Genomic DNA, 19,834 nt, shown 5'->3' with positions numbered 1-19,834 from the left:
GGTGATCCCGGGCGCGAGGGCGGGCGCAGGGCGTCCAGAGAACCCAGTAATCCGAGAATGCAGCATCAGCCCTTCCCACCAGGCACTTCCTTCCTTTTCCCGAACGTCCAGGGAGGGGGGCCGCGCTCTTATAAACTCGGGCCCGGGCCCGCCGGCCTGTCAGAGGCTGCCTCGCCGGGGCTGCGCGCCGCGGCCGGACGCACCTAGTCCGGGACCTACGCGAGCGGCTGTAGCCGGCGGCGCCCTGCGCCTCTCAGCCCCGGCCGAGCCCCTGTGCGCGGCGTGCGGACACTATGCTCCGCGTTCTGCTCCTCGGCGTGCTGGCCCCCGCCGGCCTGGGGCTCCCGGCGCCCCTCGAGCCTCAGCCCCTCGGCAGCCAGTGCGTCGAGCAGGACTGCTTTGAGCTCTTCCGAGGCCCTGCGACTTTTGACGCCGCCAGCCAGGTCTGCGAGCGCCTGCAGGGTCACCTGATGACCGTGCGCTCCTCAGTGGCGGCGGATGTCATCTCCCTGCTCCTGAGTGGCGAGGGCGGCGATGGCCTGCGGCTCTGGATCGGCCTGCAGCTCCCGCCCGACTGCGGCGACCCGGGACACCGCGGGTCCTTGCGTGGGTTCCAGTGGGTTACGGGCGACAACCACACCAGCTACAGCAGGTGGGCGCGGCCTCACGACAACAGGGCGCCCCTCTGCGGTGCGCTGTGCGTCGCCGTCTCGGCACCCGGAGATCTGGCCTGGGAGGAAGAGTTGTGCGCCAAGGAGGCCGACGGCTTCCTCTGCGAGTTCAACTTCGCCGCCTCCTGCCGGCCGCTGACTGTGAAGCCTGGCGCTGCGGCGGCGGCCGGCGTCTCCATCACCTACAGCACCCCGTTCGGAGCCCGTGGCGCGGACTTCCAAGCGCTGCCGCTGGGCAGCTTGGCCGTCGTGGCGCCCCTCGGGGTGGAGCTGGAGTGCACGGTGCAGCCCGGGGAGGCCGAGGCGCGCTGGGGTCGGGAGGAACCGGGCGCCTGGGCCTGCAGCGTGGAGGGCGGCGGCTGCAAGCACGCGTGCAACGCGAGCGCCGGGGCGTGGAGCTGTCTCTGCCCAGACGACGCCGCTCTGCAGACGGACGGGCGCTCGTGCGCGACGCCGGCCGAGCACCCGTGCCACGAGCTCTGTGAGCACTTCTGCGTCCCCGGCTTCCCTGACGCGCCCACCAACTACACGTGCATGTGCGAGACCGGCTACCGGCTGGCTGCGGACCAGCACCGGTGTGAGGACGTGGACGACTGCATGCAGGTGCCCAGTCCATGCCCGCAGACCTGTGTCAACACGAAGGGCGGCTTCCAGTGCCACTGCTTCCCTGGCTTCGAAATGGTGGACGGCGAGTGCGTGGAGCCTGTGGACCCATGCTTCGGCAGCGACTGCGAGTACCAGTGCCAACCCTTGGGCCAATCCAACTACCTCTGCATCTGCGCTGAGGGTTTTGCTCCCATCCCCGGCGCCCCGCACAGGTGCCAGATGTTCTGCAATCAGACTTCGTGCCCGGCCGACTGCGACCCCCACAACCCGGCGATCTGCCGGTGCCCTGAAGGCTACATCTTGGACGAGGGCTCCATCTGCATGGACATCAACGAATGCGACAACAGCTACTGCCCTGGCCAGTGCCACAACCTCCCCGGTACGTACAAGTGCATCTGCGGGCCTGACTCGGCCCTCTTCGGCCCGACTGGCACCGACTGCTACCCCACCAAGGTGAGCGGCGGCGACCTGGAGGGCGGAGAGGAGGAAGGCGGCTCTGGGGCGCTCCCTGACAGCCCGACTCCCAGCGCCACCCCTCGCCCCTCGCCCACGCCCCAGCGGCCCCTGCATTCCGGTGTGCTCGTGGGAATCTCCATCGCGAGCCTGTCTCTGGTCCTGGCCCTTTTGGCGCTCCTCTGCCACCTGCGCAAGAAGCAAGGTGCCTCGCGGGCGGAGCTGGAGTACAAGTGCGGCGTCCCAGCCAAAGAGGTGGTGCTGCAGCACGTGGAGACAGAGCGGACGCTTCAGAAACTCTGAGCGGCCTCCCTCCCTGGCCCAGGCGTTGGGTGGCCTTTTCCTCCCTGCTGGGCCTCCTCTCTCCTCCCCTCCCCAGCCTTTCTCTCCCACTACTCGGAAGCACCTTAACTGGCGTCAGAACTGGAGGAGACCTTAGCCCCTCTTCTTTCGCTGCATCTACACTTGGCTGTGGAGGGGGTGGGGAGCGTTGGAAGGAGTATGGCCCCAGCCACTTCCATGAGGTCATCGGACAAGTGGGCAGAGATGGCAGTTTTATAAGTCACAGATTGCAAAGTGTCCCATGCCCTCACCAAGGGGCACAGGAGGGACACGTGTTCTTGGTTGGCAGTCTTGGGGCGGACTTCATCCCAGTGGACTCGTGAAGTGTAATTGAGTCATGAATAATGACCAAGATATTTATTTTTTAGGTATTTTTTGTTTTGTTTTGTTCTGCTTTTTTCCCTACCCATGTGTTTCCAACACCCACTTTGTATCCCTCCCTCCTCCTCCCTTCCCCTGTCTCCTTCCCTGTCTACATATTTATGTGGTCCCACTTGTCATGGGGCCCTTGCACTATCTCAGTGAAGTTTTTCCAGCCCTCTCGCATTTATGAAGCCAAGCCACATTTCATCCCTTTCATTTCTCCCAACTTTCTGCTCCCAGGACCTCGGCCAAGTCACCTGAGCCACCTGCCTGTATTGGACCTTACTTCTGCTCTTAGCTGTCTGCCGCAGCAGAACTGCGAGTCATCAACAAAAACACTAGAAATAAGAATGGTTGGGAGTTTGTTCCTTCACCGGATTTGCTAATTTATCCTGAAATTTCAGGGTGCTGGAGCAATATCATTTTAACAGAGGTTAAGATGTGAAGAGCATTTGTCAGGCTGATGTTTCTGGACTGTCATAGGAATTCAACCCAAGGAGATTTTCATTTTTATTTTTAAACAATGAACCTGGGTTTTATTGTTGCTGTTGTTTTGATTTGGACTAAAAAATAGTCCTTGTTGTTAAGCTTCTTATGCAATGTTTTTGCTATTATTCTTCTTCTTCCTATTGTTATTATTATTAGTTATTTTTGATAGTGTTGAAAATGTTTGTTGACATGGTTGCTCTAAATTGAGAGAAGATGGAAGCACCTCCTGGGAGACAGTGTAAGAAAGTTCTGAGCTGCAGGATTCATGCCAAGGACCATTTGGACTCTCACTGTTCTTGTCATGTGTAGGCCCGAATAAAACCAGCTCTACTGGTTTTTTTGAATCTGGGAGCCTGGAGCATGGCCAGTCAGGGCCTCACCTTGATCAGGCCCTCAAGAATTTCTCCCACTTCTAAGCCCAGCCATTTGGAACGTGGTCCCCAGACAAGAGGCGGGAGCTGCCCCTGCCAGCTGGTGAGAGATGCAGCTCTCAGCTCCATCCCACCTACTGCACGAGAGAATCTGCATTTTAACAAGATCAGCAGGGGGTTGTCTGCTTCATATATTTGAGGAGAGCTGTTCCAGACAGCTTCCAACGTTCTGGAATAGATTAAATATGGATGAGTAATAAGTAGCAGGGCAAGTTAGGCCCTATATTCTCAAGAAACTGAGGAATTTTCCTTTTATAGCTTTGCTTTCTGGTAGAAAAGCCTAGGTACACACCTTTAGACATTGCCACACAGGGTCTTTGGTTCAAGTAAGCTAGTACGGAAAAAAGTGTATCATGTAAGTGTACCTTTTGTAATGCAAAGGTTTTCCCCTACTGTTTTGTAAACTCAGCACATTTGTACATAGTTATTTATTTATTGGAGATCAACTAGAACACAGGCAAAACTCCTGCTTATGACATCACATGTGGAAAATAAACAAATAACAGTGCTCTTGGGTTTTGTGTCTGTTCACCTCGCTCCTCCAGGCCCCTCATTTTATATTATTAAATAAGGCTCATGAACAATGCAGCTGCCAAGAGGTGCGTTTAAAGGCTGCCCTACACCCCATCACTATCTCTATCTGCTCCCGGCTCCATCTCTGACTTTCAAAGATGTTTCCAGAGGAGACTGTTTTCACTGTAGAAGGACTTCATGTTATGTCCGTGTGCATAAATACTTATTTTTTCCTTCTGTAACCATAACAACTTCATACACAGGACTTATGCCTATGTGTTTTAAAATATATTATAGGATTATTTGTTGGGATAAGTTCAAGAAACAGTCTTTCTTGGGGCATCTCTAGAATCTTGGCCATGTATCCCTCTGTGAATGGTTTGGCATTATCTGCTCTCAGAGATATCCAAACACAAAAGTCAGTCTGTGGCTCAAATACTGAGGTCTCATGCAGTATTAAATCATCCTCATTTCTCTTGGATATTAAAAACACTGTCTTTTTAATACACACATTTCTTGGGCCCCTTTTCTTGGGATGGTTAAACGGGCTGAATTGTATATGCAGTGCTCTGAAAGTTTTCAGAAAGCAGAAGTTGGAAGAAGACTGAATTCAGTCAAATATCTAAATAATTTGATATATTTGGATTTCTCAGTTTTAAACTGAGTAGCTGTTGTCATGAAGATGCAGTTGGAGATTTCGACATCCATCCTGGATGAAGGAGACAATTTGGGGGGGGGGTGTGGGAGGAGGGTGATGGGTGAGAGGTGCCTTCCCGAGATGGCCAGTGCATCAGTGTTGCCCTCGGGACTCAGAAGACTAGCAGAAAACCGGATTCAGTAACAGGTACATATGAAGGAAGAAAACAATGAGTGGGGACAAAGCAGGTGCAGATAAATAATGCTGGGGGTCAAGAGGGGAGAGTGATACCTTACCAATTGTCCTCACTACCAGCCTTCCCTTTTTCCAAAGGGTCTGCTCCCAGGAGCTGTCGAATTGACTTTCAAAGGCCCATTGCTTTAGGATGTCTTCCGCCAACGAAGGGGTATTTTCTCAAGAATACAAGAAAACCAAAACACACTGTCAAGACTCAGAGGCAAGAACCCTTACTGGGGCATCTTGGACCCTGGGACACTGGTGTGGTGGGCGCAGTCCCGCCCGAGGAGCCTTAATTCCTGTCCTGTGGGAGATCCACTTCCCTGGGTACAGGCTTCAACTGAACTTGAGATTTTCAAATCTCAGCCTCTCTCTGAAAAAGACTCCGTATAAACAAGTCAGTTAACTCTAAAAACGCCCCCCTGCCCCAGAACTTCAAACTGGGGTGGCTCTTGTGAAATGGGCCGTGGGCCCTGCCTTCTGGTCACATCACTGACATCCAGGTCTCTCGGTGTCAGCAGTGGTGTGCTGTGTGTGTTCACTGAAGGTGCTCCAGGGCTCATGGGACCTGGGGAGGAAGTTCAGGGTGGATGAGGCAGAATTCGATTTAATGACTCAAATGGCTTTTTTTGCCCTCAGATCCAACCACCTGGATCAGTTCAGCAAATATTTATTGAGCATGTGCTCTGCACCTGGTGGGTGACAGGCATGGTGACAAACCCCTGCTTTGAGAAGCTCGAGCTCTGGTGGGGGAGAGAGACATGCAACAAATGATCCCCTCCTCAAACTATATTTGCCTCTGAAACAGTGATAGGAGCCGGGGAGGAGGAGCACCGCACGACAGGGCTAGAGAGGCTGCTGGAGCAGCTGACACAACGCTGGACGTGAAGGAGGAGCAGGGGTTGGTCAAATGCAGAGCAGAGGGCAGAGCAGTCCAGGTGGAAGGCGCAGCACGTGCAAAGGTCCTGCACTGGGAAGCGTCTTGGAAGAGGGTGTGGAGTGAGGTGAATGAGGAGGAGGGGGTCCAGGACGAGGCTGCAGAGGGGGGATTCAGAGAGAAAAGTGGAGGCGTAACCGCAAGTTGGCTTAGAGACGTCAAATTCTATCCTTGGTTCAAGGGTGCCACTCAAGGAGTTTCCTAAGAGCACACTTGTGCTCCACTTGTGCACTGAAATCCTTTGAGAAGGTAACCGCCACTTCCAGACTTATTTACATGTCTCCACGGGCAACGTATGCACAGTTTGCATCGTAAGCATCCACCAGGGCCAACTAGAAGTGTGGGTGTCATGCACACCTGGATCTGAATCCCAGGTGGTCACACGGCCACTAGCACCACTCAGCATCTAGGGCTGGGAGTTCCCTAGTGGCCTAGTGGTTAGGATTCAGCACTTTCACTGCCCTGTTGGCCGGGGTTCAGTCCCTGGTTGGGGAACTGAAATCCCACAAGCCACACAGTGTGGCCAAAAAAAAAAAAAAAAAATACCAAACAACCCTCCCCCCCCAAAAAAAATCCTAGCAGGGTGCCTACAGGGCCCCTCTGGGTTTCCACGAGGATTAGGTGAGGGGAGCTGCCCAGGCCCGGCACACAGCAGGCTCTCCATGAACGCAGCGTAGATGCCAACACACTGGTAGGTGTATGAGTGGATAAAGAAAAAGGATGTGTTGAGATCTGGAATGTCTCGAGGGCAAGTTCAAGGTTTCCATAAAGTGGAAAGGGTTCCTTCCAGGCACGCTGCTGTCACTTGGAGGGGCCGTTGACCCCCTGGACAAGTGTCCTGGTGGGATCTCAGGCGTCAGGCAGAGCCGCAGGAGGGGATGCTCGCGCCACGGAGGTGGGGCCCCTCCTCAGCTGTAGAATCCCCGCTCACAGGCCCATCACAGTCTGGGGGAGCAGAGCCCCCTCCACTGTGCCCCCAGGTAGGCCACAGAGGAGAGGGCATCACAGCCCGGAGCGCCTCCCCCACCTCAGCCGCCACATGAGGCCCCAAGTCTAGTCACACCAAAGAGGAACCTGCCAAAGAGGAAAGACCCTTCAGTTCAAAATGAAGAACCAGCCCAGTGCCCATGCCTATCATGGTGGGACTCTGGGCCAGTGCCCGGCCTCTCCAGCTGTCTGTCTGCCACAGGGGGCACTACAGGGGGCGGTGGGCCTGAGCACCCAGCCCTCCCGGCGAGTCACAGGCAGCCTCCCACCCCCCCACCCCGGCCCGGGACTGAATCTCCGGCTGCCCGTCAGAGGCGGTCACTCAGACCGGTGCCTGCTGCCACCTTCCTCCACTCAGGGGAGGGGGCACCCTCATCCAGCGAGGGTCTTTGGCCCCCTACCCCCCTGGCTGCCATCCTCCCTCTCAGTGGGTGAAGAAAAGCCTGAAGTCCCAGGGGCATTTGCCCGCTGCTGGGGGACCAGGAGCGTTCAGATCTGCAGGCCCCGACAGGGGCTTATATACCCTATTTCTTCTTCAAACCACTATACGACTGACATACAGTAAAACCGGCCCTTTGTAGCAAAGAGTTCTGAACCCTGAAGAACACACATTCACGGAACCACTGCCATCATCAGTATGCAGAATATTTTCATGACATCAGAAAGTTCCCTCCTGTATACAACAAGCCAGGTGAAGCATTTTTCCGCTCTGACACTCGCTATGCCCTTGGGATCACCCGGAACCAAGGATCCTGTGTTTTCATGTTCGACTCACAAAGACAAGATTTTCCAAGGAACGACAGACAGACAGCCTCTCTTCCCTTTTGGCAAACAGGTTTTAGCAAAATCCAGCTCACCCTTCTCCCAAAGTCCTGCTCATTCGGGCCTGGACTGACCCAAATTCCGGCGGCTCACTGGAGTGTGTGAAGACACACTGAGTAAGACAGAAAGGCTGCACGTCACACAGCTCAGGGAGGAGGGGAAACCTGAGGGGCGCAGGAGGAAGTTAAGGAAATGCTGCTGCCCACGTGGGACCCCCACCCCCAACCAAACCCCCACCCCCCGCCCCGCAGGGTCCTGGGCGTGACTTTCGCATGTGGACAGGGCCGGGGGCAGAAGACCCCCAAGCTCACATTGGTGGTGTGTCGAATGGGTTAATCATTATGTCACCTCTTCAAGGAAAACCGAGGTTACGAAGAAGATAGAAAAACACGTTTCCATGGTCGTCGTAACTTGGTGGGGGGGCACCCAAGCTCATCTGAAAACATCCCTGACCTTCTTGGCATTTCTTCTTAGAATAATACAGGCGACACCCGGCTCTGTCTGTCTTGTTCAAAACGTGTGCCCGGGTTCAGCGCTGTCTCTTTGTTTTGAGAGATCCCTTCTTCCTTTTTTTGGTCAGCAGGTTCAGATGTAGGCAAACAACAGATTTCCTCTCGCAAGAGAAATGAAATATTGTTTTAACATCAGATTCTAACAGAATCAAAATCCTTTTCAGCATGTTTTGAAAGTGTGATTGCGAAAGACAGAAGGACCCTGGGGATGGTTAGTTCGGTCACGCCAGCTGGAAACAGTGGAAACAAAATGGGGCGGCAGAAGCAGAAGGGTTTCAGGGATCCAGGGGAAAAAAAAAAACAAAGCAAGATTCCAAACCAGAGTCTATAGGGATGACGCCCCCAGCCCCAGGCCAGGCATCTCCCCCGGCTACACCTGAAATAACCTTCTCCTGAACAAGACATCCACGAACCATACCACCCTGGGGAGCCCCTCTCCTGCACACTTGACTTAGGGCAGGGTCTCCCTGTTCTCCTGGAATCTTCTCCCATCCTAACCTGGAGATTGGCCCCAGCTGCTCACTCTGGGTTGCTGGACTCAAGCCAACGTTCCCTCTGCCACCCAGCGAGGAAGAGGGAGAGGAAAAGGGAGAGGAAGAGGGCTTGCCTCAGTCTCGGGCATCCTCCCTCTTCCTTTGGCCTCTCCCCTTAATTTCATTCGATTTGCTTGAACACACAGCCCTCTCCTGCAGCTGCGCTGGGGATCTGCACCCTCCACCCCATCACCCTCGAATCAGACCTACATTCAACTCATCTTGAAATGGTGATCAAAACCAGAAGCACCAGTTTGGGCCATTCTCTGTCAGCACTGACTTCCCTCTTTTTTCAAGCATCTTCACCCTTGTCCTAAGAGGTGGGACTCGGGGAATTCAACAGGAACAGGAGGAGAAAGGGGAGCTGGAAGGCACAGGGCAAGGCCCCCTCTGTGGTTTGTCTGCATTTGCAGAGCACGGGACTCGACCTCAATCAACGGGGCTGAGACGGCTCAGCACCAGCTCAGCAGCCAGCCCTCCCGGCCGCGATAGACGGACGGGGCTGGGTCCTGAGGAAGAGCTGGCTCTGCGGGGGAGCTCTGAGCCCAGGCTGGGAGGGGCAGCCTTGCTGAGGAGGCAGCAACCTGCCTGGGACTTGCTCAAGCCCAGGGCTGTGGTTTGTGGGAGGAGGTGGTTTCTGGAGCCCAGGGCTCTGCTTCAAATCCAGGCGGTCAGGAGGGCAGAGCTCCCTGCCTTCTGCGTGGGGATGCGGGGAGCTGATGTGGTTGGGTGGCCTGCCTGCATCTGCGGAGCACTGTCTCCAATCCTCCTCCCCTTGGGTCCTCCCCGTGTTGCCTCCTCAGGGCACGGATCGTGGCCATTGTGGGGATGGACACGGTCCTGGAGACAGTCTCCATCTTGACTGAGGTGGCAGTTGAACCATGGTAACCTTATACGTGTCAAAATGCATAGACCTGTATACCTAAAAGGAGTGAACTTTACCATATATAAATTATACTCCCATAAAAATAGATTAGAAAGAAATCACAGCCTCCTCAGAATGACTAAAGAAAGCCAGATGTTATAAAAAAATACAAAAACCAACCAAACACAAAACTCCCCCAAAACACCCCCAGCTCCCTGCACTGTCCCGTCCTCCTCCTGTGCCGTTGGGGCTGCTGTCTGGGTGGTGAGCTTCCCCGCCGGCTCTGCACACCCAGCCTGGACCCTCTTGCTCTGCCCTTCCCTGCGGCCGCGCTGGGCTGGGGAGCGGTGACCTTCCCCTGGTCTGTGTGTCCCCAAGTCTGTCTTCTCACCTGGCCCACTGTCTACACTTCACCAGCTGCAGGGAGGGGCCCACAGTGTCCTGATAGCAGGAAGCCTCAGGTCTTCCTTCAGTGGTCAGTGCTCCCTTTCTAGGCACCGAGGTTGATAATCTTCGACTTTTTTATATCAGTTCCCTCATTTTCAAAAGAGCCCCTCCCTGTCAGACCCAGGACCAGAGACCCTGCCTTCCTGCTGGTAAAATGATTTAAAGACATAAAACGACGAGGACACGATCCTCCTGCAAATCTCCCCCTGAAAAGTGGAGGGCACCTGCGCCCCGGTTTCACACGCGCTCAGGGTCACCCATGAGTTCTCGGCCAGGTGGACGCTTGCCTCTCATTGCCACCACTGTCCCATGGCCTGGTCCTAAGTCCTCCGTGGGGCCTATGAGGTCCTCATCTGCTACCGCCTCCCGCTGACCAGACATCTCCGCCCTCTGTTCCGGTCACCTGGGGCACTCTCGGTGCCTCCCCTCCCGGCCAGTGGCACACACCGTCCCCTCTGCCTCGGCCCTTCCACCTATCCTGCTTGTCCCGGTTACTCCCATGCGGCCCAGGAGGACGTCGCCCCTGCAGTCTTCCTGGGAGGCTGCCCTGCACGAGGTTGGGTCCTTGGGTGCATCACCTCACAGAGACCAGATCCCTTCCCTGATCGTTCTTATTTTGGCTTAGAACGGCACTCTCATTCCTGTGCTTACATGATTCATACCCAGGGCTGCCACTAACCAACCTCCAGGCTCCTCGAGGGCAGGGCGCTGTCTACGGAGGCCCCTCCCATACCGAAGTGGCATCCGGGGGTGCAGTCTGCATGCCTCAGACTCTGTACCCCCACCCCCACCCCACACTCGCCTCCCCAGAGCAGGGCCGTGGGGCGTGGCGCCTGATGATGGGGTGTGATAGGACAGGTCCCCAGATTCTGACATTTGTGCTGAAGGAATGTGAGGTAACTCTGTTATCTCCTTAAGGAGAGGGAGGATGCGGGGTGGGGATGCTTCTCGGCAGACCGCCTGACGGAGAACAGCTTCGATGTGCAGATTTGCAGAAATCTTCCCAGCCACTGCTCAGGCTGCCAGGTCCAATTTCTGAGGTAGCACGGCCAACGCAGACCTCATTTGGTTGTTTTTCCCTTTGATAGCAGCATTGGCACCTAAGGCATGCTAGGTAGGATGTTTTTATCATGAAAGTGAAGCCAAGAACTTAAAGATAAATGTGAGAATTGCATTCGTGCTTGCTCAAAACATAGTGCTGACCAACTGGGCAAGAATTCCCATGAGTAACTGCCTGTCACGTGCAAATACCATCTCCTGATCATCTGGAAACATTAAACACCTGGCTGGCCACTGAATAGTCAATTAAAGGCAATTTTAAAAGGTAAAGCCAGCACACTGGTGGAGGTGCCCAGAGGCTGTTTCTACCGGGATAAAAATGTTTTCATTCCTGATGCAGCTAAAAGCTGTGACCCCCTAGTCCCTGTAAGCGGATCAGGACTGAGATCAAAGGGTGTCTGCGAGGCAACACCCCAGGCCAGTAAAATGTGCAAGTGTCCTCAGACCTCAAGGGAGCGTTTTATGTAGCCCTAGTTATAAAGACCCCCATTATACGGCTGACAGTACCGCATCCCCAACAAATGATTGGCATGCTGTGCGGCTGCTGAGTTGTTAAGCCCCAGGAGTCCAGAAGGCCCAACAGCTGAAAAAAGGGCAGCCCAGCAAGACTCCCCTCTCCACTGCATGATTTCTGACTCCAAGGTCAAAGGCAGTATCAATGCTCATTTTTTACAAGTGATGGAGAGAGCGGTACGTGCAGAAGAATGTCGTCGTCCCCTCCCACAGTCTCAACACCTTGCTCCAGCATTCTTGATAAAGTAGAGTCACAGACTGGAAACCCACAGTCTCCCTTTGTGCATGTTTCAGCTGGGAAACTGAGGCTTGGCAAGGTTACACCACTGCCCACCAGACAGGCTGGCACAGAGTTCCCCTGCTTCCTGATGACTTTTCTTTCCATCACCTGAGGCTGCCTCACTTTCAACCATCACCAATTAAGTTGAAAAGCTTGTATTTTTAAATAGTCAGCAGAGCACGAGTGTTGCCAAGACTCTGGGTAGGTGCCCTGTCTTACGCATCAGAGTGTGCCCAGTGGGAGTCACTGTGGGAGCTTCAAGAGGGGACCCCAGGCCACCCCCCCAGGCTGGGGCAGAGGCCCAGCAGCCCATCCAGATCACTGCCTGAGCCGTGAACCCCCCACCTCACTGCCATCAGCCTGTGTGGTTTACGCAGCTCAGTTCAACCGCATCTATCAAGTGCCCGCCCTACCAGGCACTGCCAGGCACTAGGGAACAAAAATGAGTTCACTTTCAAAGGCTGCCAAGAGGGTATGGTTACACGAGGCCCCAGCACCGACTGATTCCAGATGCCCAAGGTGACTCTGGTGGGTACTGCCAGGGCGGGGATGGTCTGGGTGCGTCTGCGTACATGGGTGTGTGTGCATGTGTATGTGTGTGTGTGTGGCTGCCAGGGACTCCATGCCTTAGTGAGGAGCTTCCAACCCACAGCCACGTCTCCAGTCTGCAGTGCAGACTTGGCTGCACATTTTCTCTCTGAGACAGATGGGGACCACCCCAGTGCAGACCCGAAACATCTGCACGTCCACCTCGCCCCCCAGCCTACACAACACACTGCTCACCACTGATCACTGCTTCCAGGTCACGGGGCTGGCTGGTCACGTGTGGAAGTAAGTGTTCAATGGTTATGTGTAAGGCCGTTTCTTTTTTCATTCATTGAGGGAGAAGCTGGCAGCTACAGCGAAGTGGAAAAAACATCAGGTGAGGCCTCTAAGAGTCACCATGTGCTGGCTGGGGAAGGGCCTCCTGGTTTTACAGGCAGAACTCTGAGGACCTGGGTTCAGTCGCTTGCTGGGTCACATGACGCTGGATCCAGGACCAGAACTTAGCTCTCCTGCCCGTTGCCAGAACACCAGGAGCCCACTCACGTCCGTGAAGCCTGGCTTTAGCCTGATTGCTTCAAGGAAGGGCCTTGCTCCTCTGGTTCTCAGGGAGGAGCCCTGGCCCACAGTGGAAGCAGGGCATCCCCTCTGGCCTTGCCCTGCCCTCCGGGCCCTGCCTCAGCCTTCTTCAGCCCTGCAGCAGCCCCCTGTGCCCACCTTGGAGCTGTAGGCTGCCTGAGGAGACCCGAGTACAGCAGGTCCTGGACCAAGTCAGGCCCAGGACATTTTCTCTTGAAGCCATCCTGCCAGGAAGCCATGAGCTCCGTGAGCCTGACACTGGGGGGAGCGGAGGGGCCTCTCCTCAGTGCTCCTGCTCCTCGCCCGCCTGCCCCAGTATCTTCCTCTCACCATCAGGATTCGCCAGCCAGACCCAGGAGTGTCCTGGGCTGAGCTGAGTCAGGGCCCCGTGGCACCCCCTGCACGCAGAGCCACCCGCTTGCTGTTCTGCCTCCCACGGGAGCCCCTCCCTCCGCTTTTGGCAGAAAGCAGGATCGAAGCTCCTCTTAAGTTGACTTTATCCTTTGGGGGAAGATAACTCATCCTTGGGTTAACATCAGGCAAAAAGTTATGGCCTTTTACTGTGTTCAGCCTACATCTGTTTATTATCTACATCTGGATGATGTTTTACTGAACGTCAACTTTTTTTTAATAGTGGGTGATACACTGCCTTCTCCATCCAAACTCCAGGCTGATTTCCATCTTTCTCCCCTGGCTCCCCTCCCAACCCCTACCATGTACATGCTGCTCTGATGAGGTCTCCTGCTCTCACACCAAAGGATGGGGGCAAGAAATCCCATCATCAGAGCTGGAGATCTATCCTCTCTGCTTCTTTATGAGGGACCTGGCTTCATGCCTCGTAACAAACCCCACACCAGGTCTCTCCAAACCTTTTCTACTCACAGGAAACCTGCTACGGGCCCAGGAAAACAAGAGTGACACTTATGACTGCAAGCAGGCATTGGGCCAGGGGGATGGGGTGACAAAGTTGGGGCCCCAGGCTGTCACACACAAATATCTCTCTGCACAAGGTCCCTTGGAACAGCAGCAAAGGGAGATTGCTTGGAGGCATCTCTCTCCCTCCTCGTTCTGAACACTCTGTGTCCTCACCACAGGCAGAGTCTGTGTGGCACAGGGGTGCTGGCTGCCTCCACCCTCCAGACAGTCCTCTCCCAGGCAGAGGTGCTGTGACAAGCCACATGCAGATGGCCACTCCTCCCTGGCATCCTCCCTTCCCGCCTCTCGGAAAACAGCCAGAGTTTCAGGAATGATTCACATCCTAGACCAGTTCTCAGAGGGTCTTACCCCCATGGAAGCATCCTTCTGAAAGTCAGAATCCTGGGGCGAGGGGAAGTCCGAGGGGCTCTGATGCTCTTGGGGCTGCATGCAAACTGCGGGAAGCAGGTGGCTGTGGCAGAAGCTGGTCGTTCTCAGGGGAGTGTCCACAGTGGGCAGTCTGTTGGGCTGTAGGCTGGTACAGACCCCTTGGAGGTGTCTACTCCGGGAGGGTGGTGAGGGCATCTCAGAAGGTGGTGGTCCTGGTGAGGGGGACCTGCTTGGAGCCAGGTTTTTGTTGCCTGGGCTCCTGCTGACGGGGGAGCAGGGGGCATGTGCCTCCAGAATCCCCTGTACTCTTTTCTTTTCTTTTCTTTTATAAATTTATTTATTTATTTATTTTATTGGCTGTGTTGGGTCTGTTTTTGCTGTGTGCGGGCTTTCTTTTTAGTTGTGGTGAGTGGGGGCTTCTCTTTGTTGCGGAGCGTGGGCTCTAGGCGCATGGGCTTCAGTAGTTGCAGCACATGGGCTCAATAGTTGTGGCACATGGGCTTAGTTGCTCCACGGCATGTGGGATCTTCCTGGGGCAGGGCTCGAACCTGTGTCTCCTGCATTGACAGGCGGATGCTCAACCACTGCGCCACCAGGGAAGCCCCAGAACCCCCTCTACTCTTGAGGACAGTGGCACAGCAGTCCAGCGGCTCTTGGTGTGCACCGCCAGCTGCATCCAGGAGGCAGCAGCACAGGCGGAGAATTCGCAGAAAAGATTGGTGGAAGCTGTCGGAGAGGAAGCCATAGAGGATGGGATTGATGCAGCTGTTGGTGTAGCTGAGATGAGGGACACGTGGTTGACAGTGGCATCCATGCCCGTCACAAACAGGTTCAGCAGCTGCACCACATAGAAAGGCATCCAGCAGAGCACGAAGACGGCCACCACCGTCAGCACCAGCCACATGATCTTCTTCTGCGAGCGCCTCCGCTGCTGCCAGCCGGCCCGCAGCCCCACCGCCCGCATCTTGCCCACGATGAGCAGGCAGCACAGGCCGATGGCCAGGAAGCCCAGCAGGAAAGTGTAGACCACAAAGACCGCAGACCAGGCTGGGTGCGGCCAGTGCAGGTTGCGGGCCACTGCCCGGCCGCTGCGAGTCGGCCTGGTGTCTGCGAAGACGGCGAAGGGCAGGGTGACCAGCGAGGACGCCAGCCACACACCGGAGCTGACCCGTTTGGCCACGCCGGGCCGGCGGCAGGTGGCGGCGCGCAGCGGGTACACCACAGCCACATAGCGGTCCATGCTGAGCACGGCCAGACAGGAGACGCTGGTGAACACGTTGAGGCCGTCCACGCTCAGCACCGCGCGACACAGCGCCGGGCCGAAGGGCCAGTGGTGCAGGGCGGCCGACGAGGCCACGAAGGGCACGCTCAGCATGGAGAGCTCGTCGGCCACGGCCAGGTTCAACAGGTAGATGTTGGTGGCCGTCTTCATCCTGGCGTAGCGGAGGATCACGAAGACGACCAGGGCGTTGCCCACCAGGCCCACCGGGCACACCAGCGCGTCGACGCACTGGATGGCGACCTTGCCTGCTGACCCCACGCCCCAGGTCCACCCTGCCGCCTCCTCCGCAGCCGGGGCGCCGCTGGCGTTGGTCGCGGGGGGCCAGGCAGTCTCCAGCCCTTCCTTGCCCCCGGGGGACGGCGTCGGGGAGGCGCTCACCGCGGGTGGGGGCGGCCAGGGTGGGGGCTGCGCGGCGGAGCTGGCACGGAGGGCGCCGGGGCCGGGGGCCGGCGGGGCTGGCGCAGATGCGCGCCTCTCCCTGCTCCGCCCAAAGCGGGGCGCGCCCGCCCACCCGCGCCCAGCCCCGCCCCACGCCCTCCCCGGACCCCAAAGCAGACCCGGTCCTCTCCAGCCCTTTGCCGCCCCCTCCCCTGCTCCGCTCTGCGGGACCCGCGGCAGCTGGGGCCAGGGGTCCTAGAGTCCTCCGTTTGGGTCCTGAGGCCCCGGGATGGCGGGACTCACCTGTGCGCACAGAGCCAATTGCGGGGCGTTGACATCCTTCCCTCTCCACTCCGCCCCTGCCCTTTCATCCTCTGAAGACCCGCAGGGTCTGTCCAGCCTGAAACTCTTTTGGTGGGCAGAACCCGAGGCTCCTGCCTGCGTTGCTGCGGAGAGTTCCTGGTCTGCCCAGGGCGGGGCAGGGCGGGGCGGGGATGGAGGGACTAGCTCCCTCCCCGCACCCCTCGCAGCCGGGGATCCCGCAGCCTTTTCAATTGGATCTCTTCGGTGGGGCTGGGGATTGAGGTGGGAAATGGACACGCGGAGGCAGAGACGCCACAGAAGGCCATCCTCTGACCCAGGTGCTCCGTGCGCGGGGCTGGCACGGACAGAGATGGCGGGCCCTAGACCCAGACAACAGGAAACCTCCACCCTGCGACCTGGCTTCCCTGGAAGCCGGTCTCCACCCAGGTATCTGAAGCATGCCTGGGAGGGGTGGTCAGGAAGGGTCGCGGCTCCACACTGGGTCTCCTCTTCCTAAACTCCCGAGAATTCGAGTTCACACCCCCAGGCTGGCCCATCCTGGGCTGGACACCCACCAAGGAGCCCCCAGCCCCGGCCGTCTCTGCTAGTCAGCACAGGACACAGCAGAATTCCTGAAGTGTGGGCTTGCCCTGGAAAATTGTGCGCTGGGTGGTGCCAGCCGTTGGAAGCCCTGTCTCTGTGGGAGGTGGACTCCTTGCCCCCAGCTCATTCCTGAAAGCCTTTGATACATCAGAAAGGGGATCGCAAATTAAACTGAAATCCTGCACATCCGAGGCTGAGAGTAGGGAATCAGTGTTTGTGCAGATAGTCTCCTCAGATTAGAGGGGAATCAGAGAGGCAGTTGAGACATGGGCCACCCCACAGCAATGACTTCTCAAGAGAGTGAGCACATGGGCCCAGGACTCCCTCCTGTGGGGGACTTGGGTGGACACGGACTCCCAGGCAAGATGGGCTTGTCCTGAGATGGACACTCTTCCGTGCTGTCCCATTTCCCTACCTCCCTCTCAACTCCCCTTTGGTCTTGAATGTGAGGCCCACGTTGGGAGCCAGATGCAGAGATGCCTTAGCTTTGAAAAATTACTAAAATGAGGAAAATGAAAGTTGACTTGATACCAGGCATCACTGCCTTTGACAAAGCCTCACAGATGTGAAGAAAGAGAGGTGGGGAAATCCAGGCTCAACGTAGAGGCTCTTCCTCAAAGTCAAGAAAATGTCAAGTGTCTGACTTTACCAGGGATTTGGTTGAGCTGGCGGTGTGGGAAGGGGAGGCAAGTTTGGAACAGAGGCGGTTTTGGAGGCAGCCTAGCATAAGGGATTCAGCTTTGGTCTGAATTCCCGCTGCACTGCCTCCAGCTGTGTGACCCTGGGCAAGTTACTCGACCTCTCTGTAAAGTGACATCAATCTTAATGCTATGGCACGTGGGCTGTCATGTGGGCTAAATAAGCTGACATATGGGAAGCAGCTACAACAGTGTTTCGCACCAGTAAGCACTATATGTGACCATATAACGTCCCCAACCAGGGAGCTTGGTAGCTCAAAGCTCCTGGGTACATGTAAGTTTGCCCTAAGCACGCTGACATAGGCAGTGGACCCCCTTCATCAGTGTGGGTGAGCGGGGAGGGGTAGGTGTCGCTCCTGGGACATGGGAGCTGCTAGGATGTGAGAGGCTGGGCACAGAGCCTGCGAAGGCTGACTGTGGATGAGGCGGTCCCATCCCCACTGCAGCCTGGGATGGAGGAGGGTCTGACATAAACTTGACTCTCAGGAACCCACTCTTAGAGAGCCAGGCACCCTCTGCAGTGTGGAGGCTCGACCACTGGCTATACGTTGGCACCACCAGGGAGCCTGGTCCCATCCCAGACACTCTGGGTTACCTGGTCTGGAGGTGGCCCAGGCATCTGAATGTTTTGAAGGCTCTCCAGATAATTCTAAAATGCACTGATGCAACTTTTAATGGAACGGAATTACAGAGAGGCAGGCAGCCAGGGGCCACCATGTGTGGAACTCACCATGCCCCCAGGACGGCTGCAGGGAGGGGCCTGGAAGAACATCTGGGAAACCAATCAGAGGCCCCTCTGCTCAGGGGGGAAGGCTGGTGAGAAGAGTCTGGGCTGCCAGAGTCCCCAGAGCTGTCCTCTCCCTGTGGTGCTAAAAGTGCACCTGAAGGAGACCAGCCACTACATTCCTGCACCAGGAGAGAATGCCCATTGCAATGGTCACATTGAGTAAAAAGGGTGAGAATGAAGGCCATTCATACAATGTTTCCAGCTCACCTGTCCCTTCCCTGTAGGAGGTAATATGGGGCCTATTTTGGGTCTGTTGATTAAATGTCTGGCATCAGGCCTGGCATCAGGCCCAATGCTCCCCTGCACGTTGTTATCAGCTGCGCAGAGCTGGCCCTGGGCTGTGTCTGAGGCACCTTCTCCACGTGGTAGAAGGGCTGCTCTGGGTTCAGCCGGTCCCAGCTGCCAGAGGTCTGGTTGGGGTTCCAGGCTGCGTGATGGGCGAGAGGGTGTAGCTGGGGTCTCACAGCCCCTCCTCAAGTCAGAAGGGACAGGAATGGCTCCTCTCTGGGACATGGCAGTATCCCGCCTATTGTCACACGTTGAAAGTGCTCTGCAGGCACCTGGACAGCAGCACCTGGCCTGCAGGTCTTGGGAGACGTTTCTTCTCCGAGGCCTCACCAAGGAGGGGGGCTTGGCACTCGGCAGCACGAGGACAGCGGTCCTGAGAGCTTCTGTCCCTGCTACTTGGAAAATCATCTGAAGTGTTCTCAACGTGGCTTTGACCACTTCTGCGCTGAGCATGTTAAAGGCGTGATTCACCAGGCTGAGGGCACGGCTTTGTCAGGAGTCCCTTCTTCAGAGGCCCCTCTGAACTCCAGTGACATCCAGACAGTGTGATGACAACAGCCCACTCTGCCCCACCAATGACCCAGCTGTCGCATTAGACACAGGGCTCTGTCTAAGAATTATTATTTGTTTAATGAGTTCCTTGAAAGAAACGGAACCTAAAATCATATGAGAAGAACAAAAGGTCAGCATGACAAAGGCACACGTCTGGGGTGGGGACATGTCTGTAGTGTCCAGATGTCAGACGCTGATGTCAGCCTCTGGAGTGAGGAACCTGAGGGCTGTTCTCTTCTTTGGGGGTGGTTTTCAGACTGTCTCAGTACTGTCTCTGTGTCCTGGCCTCATGGCTCTGCGTACAGAAGAGGACGGGCTGGAGCACAGAAAACGTGGATTTAATTCCGGACCCCCTGCTTACAAGGGCGCGGGCGCGGGTGGCTGCCCCGAGCAGTACGTCTCTGAGTGTGGCCCGACGTCTTCGTCCTGCTGAATCATGGAGGGTGGGGACCAGCCCTCCCAGGGGCTCCAAGTACACCCGGACGTGGCCCCCTGAGCCTCCATCTCGTCCGGCCCACCTCCCAGAGCTGTGAACCAGTGTCAGGAAAGATAACTGGATGTGGAGGCTCTGAAATCCCTGCACCAGCACAGGCCACACGGGGTGCTGAGCACTTGAAATGTAGAGACAGGAGGCGGGTACCAAACACACCCCCAATCTCAAAGACTTAAGATGAACAAAAGGAGGTGAAATATGATATTTTTTATATCCGTTATGTGTTGGAGTGATACAATTTTGGATAAGGAGGTAAAATACAGTGTATTATAAAAGGAATCTTACCTGTTTATTTTTCCTTTATTTATGTGGCTGTTGGAACATTT

The 19,834-nt window shown here is 56.2% G+C and overlaps 2 protein-coding genes across 2 annotated transcripts; one reads left to right on the top strand and one right to left on the bottom strand.

Moving 5' to 3' along the window:
- Positions 1 to 3,855, top strand: THBD (thrombomodulin). The gene has a single exon (XM_057703493.1). The coding sequence runs from the start codon at positions 294 to 296 to the stop codon at positions 2,031 to 2,033; it is 1,740 nt and encodes a 579-aa protein (XP_057559476.1). The 5' UTR covers positions 1 to 293; the 3' UTR covers positions 2,034 to 3,855.
- Positions 3,856 to 14,320: 10,465 nt separating this feature from the next.
- Positions 14,321 to 19,519, bottom strand: SSTR4 (somatostatin receptor 4). The gene is given in 6 exon segments (XM_057704083.1): positions 14,321 to 14,424; positions 14,735 to 14,908; positions 14,911 to 15,884; positions 18,482 to 18,602; positions 18,736 to 18,908; positions 19,377 to 19,519. Coding segments are annotated over 6 exon segments (1,689 nt in total).
- Positions 19,520 to 19,834: the final 315 nt, after the last annotated feature.

The sequence above is a fragment of the Hippopotamus amphibius genome, chromosome 12 (assembly GCF_030028045.1).
Source record: "Hippopotamus amphibius kiboko isolate mHipAmp2 chromosome 12, mHipAmp2.hap2, whole genome shotgun sequence".
In the NCBI taxonomy this organism is placed as follows: Eukaryota; Metazoa; Chordata; class Mammalia; order Artiodactyla; family Hippopotamidae; genus Hippopotamus; species Hippopotamus amphibius.
This window is presented reverse-complemented; position numbering and strand designations above follow the sequence as displayed.

Excerpts from the sequence above, each read along its gene's own strand:
- THBD (XM_057703493.1), top strand. The coding sequence starts at position 294 with ATGCTCCGCGTTCTGCTCCTCGGCGTGCTGGCCCCCGCCGGCCTGGGG.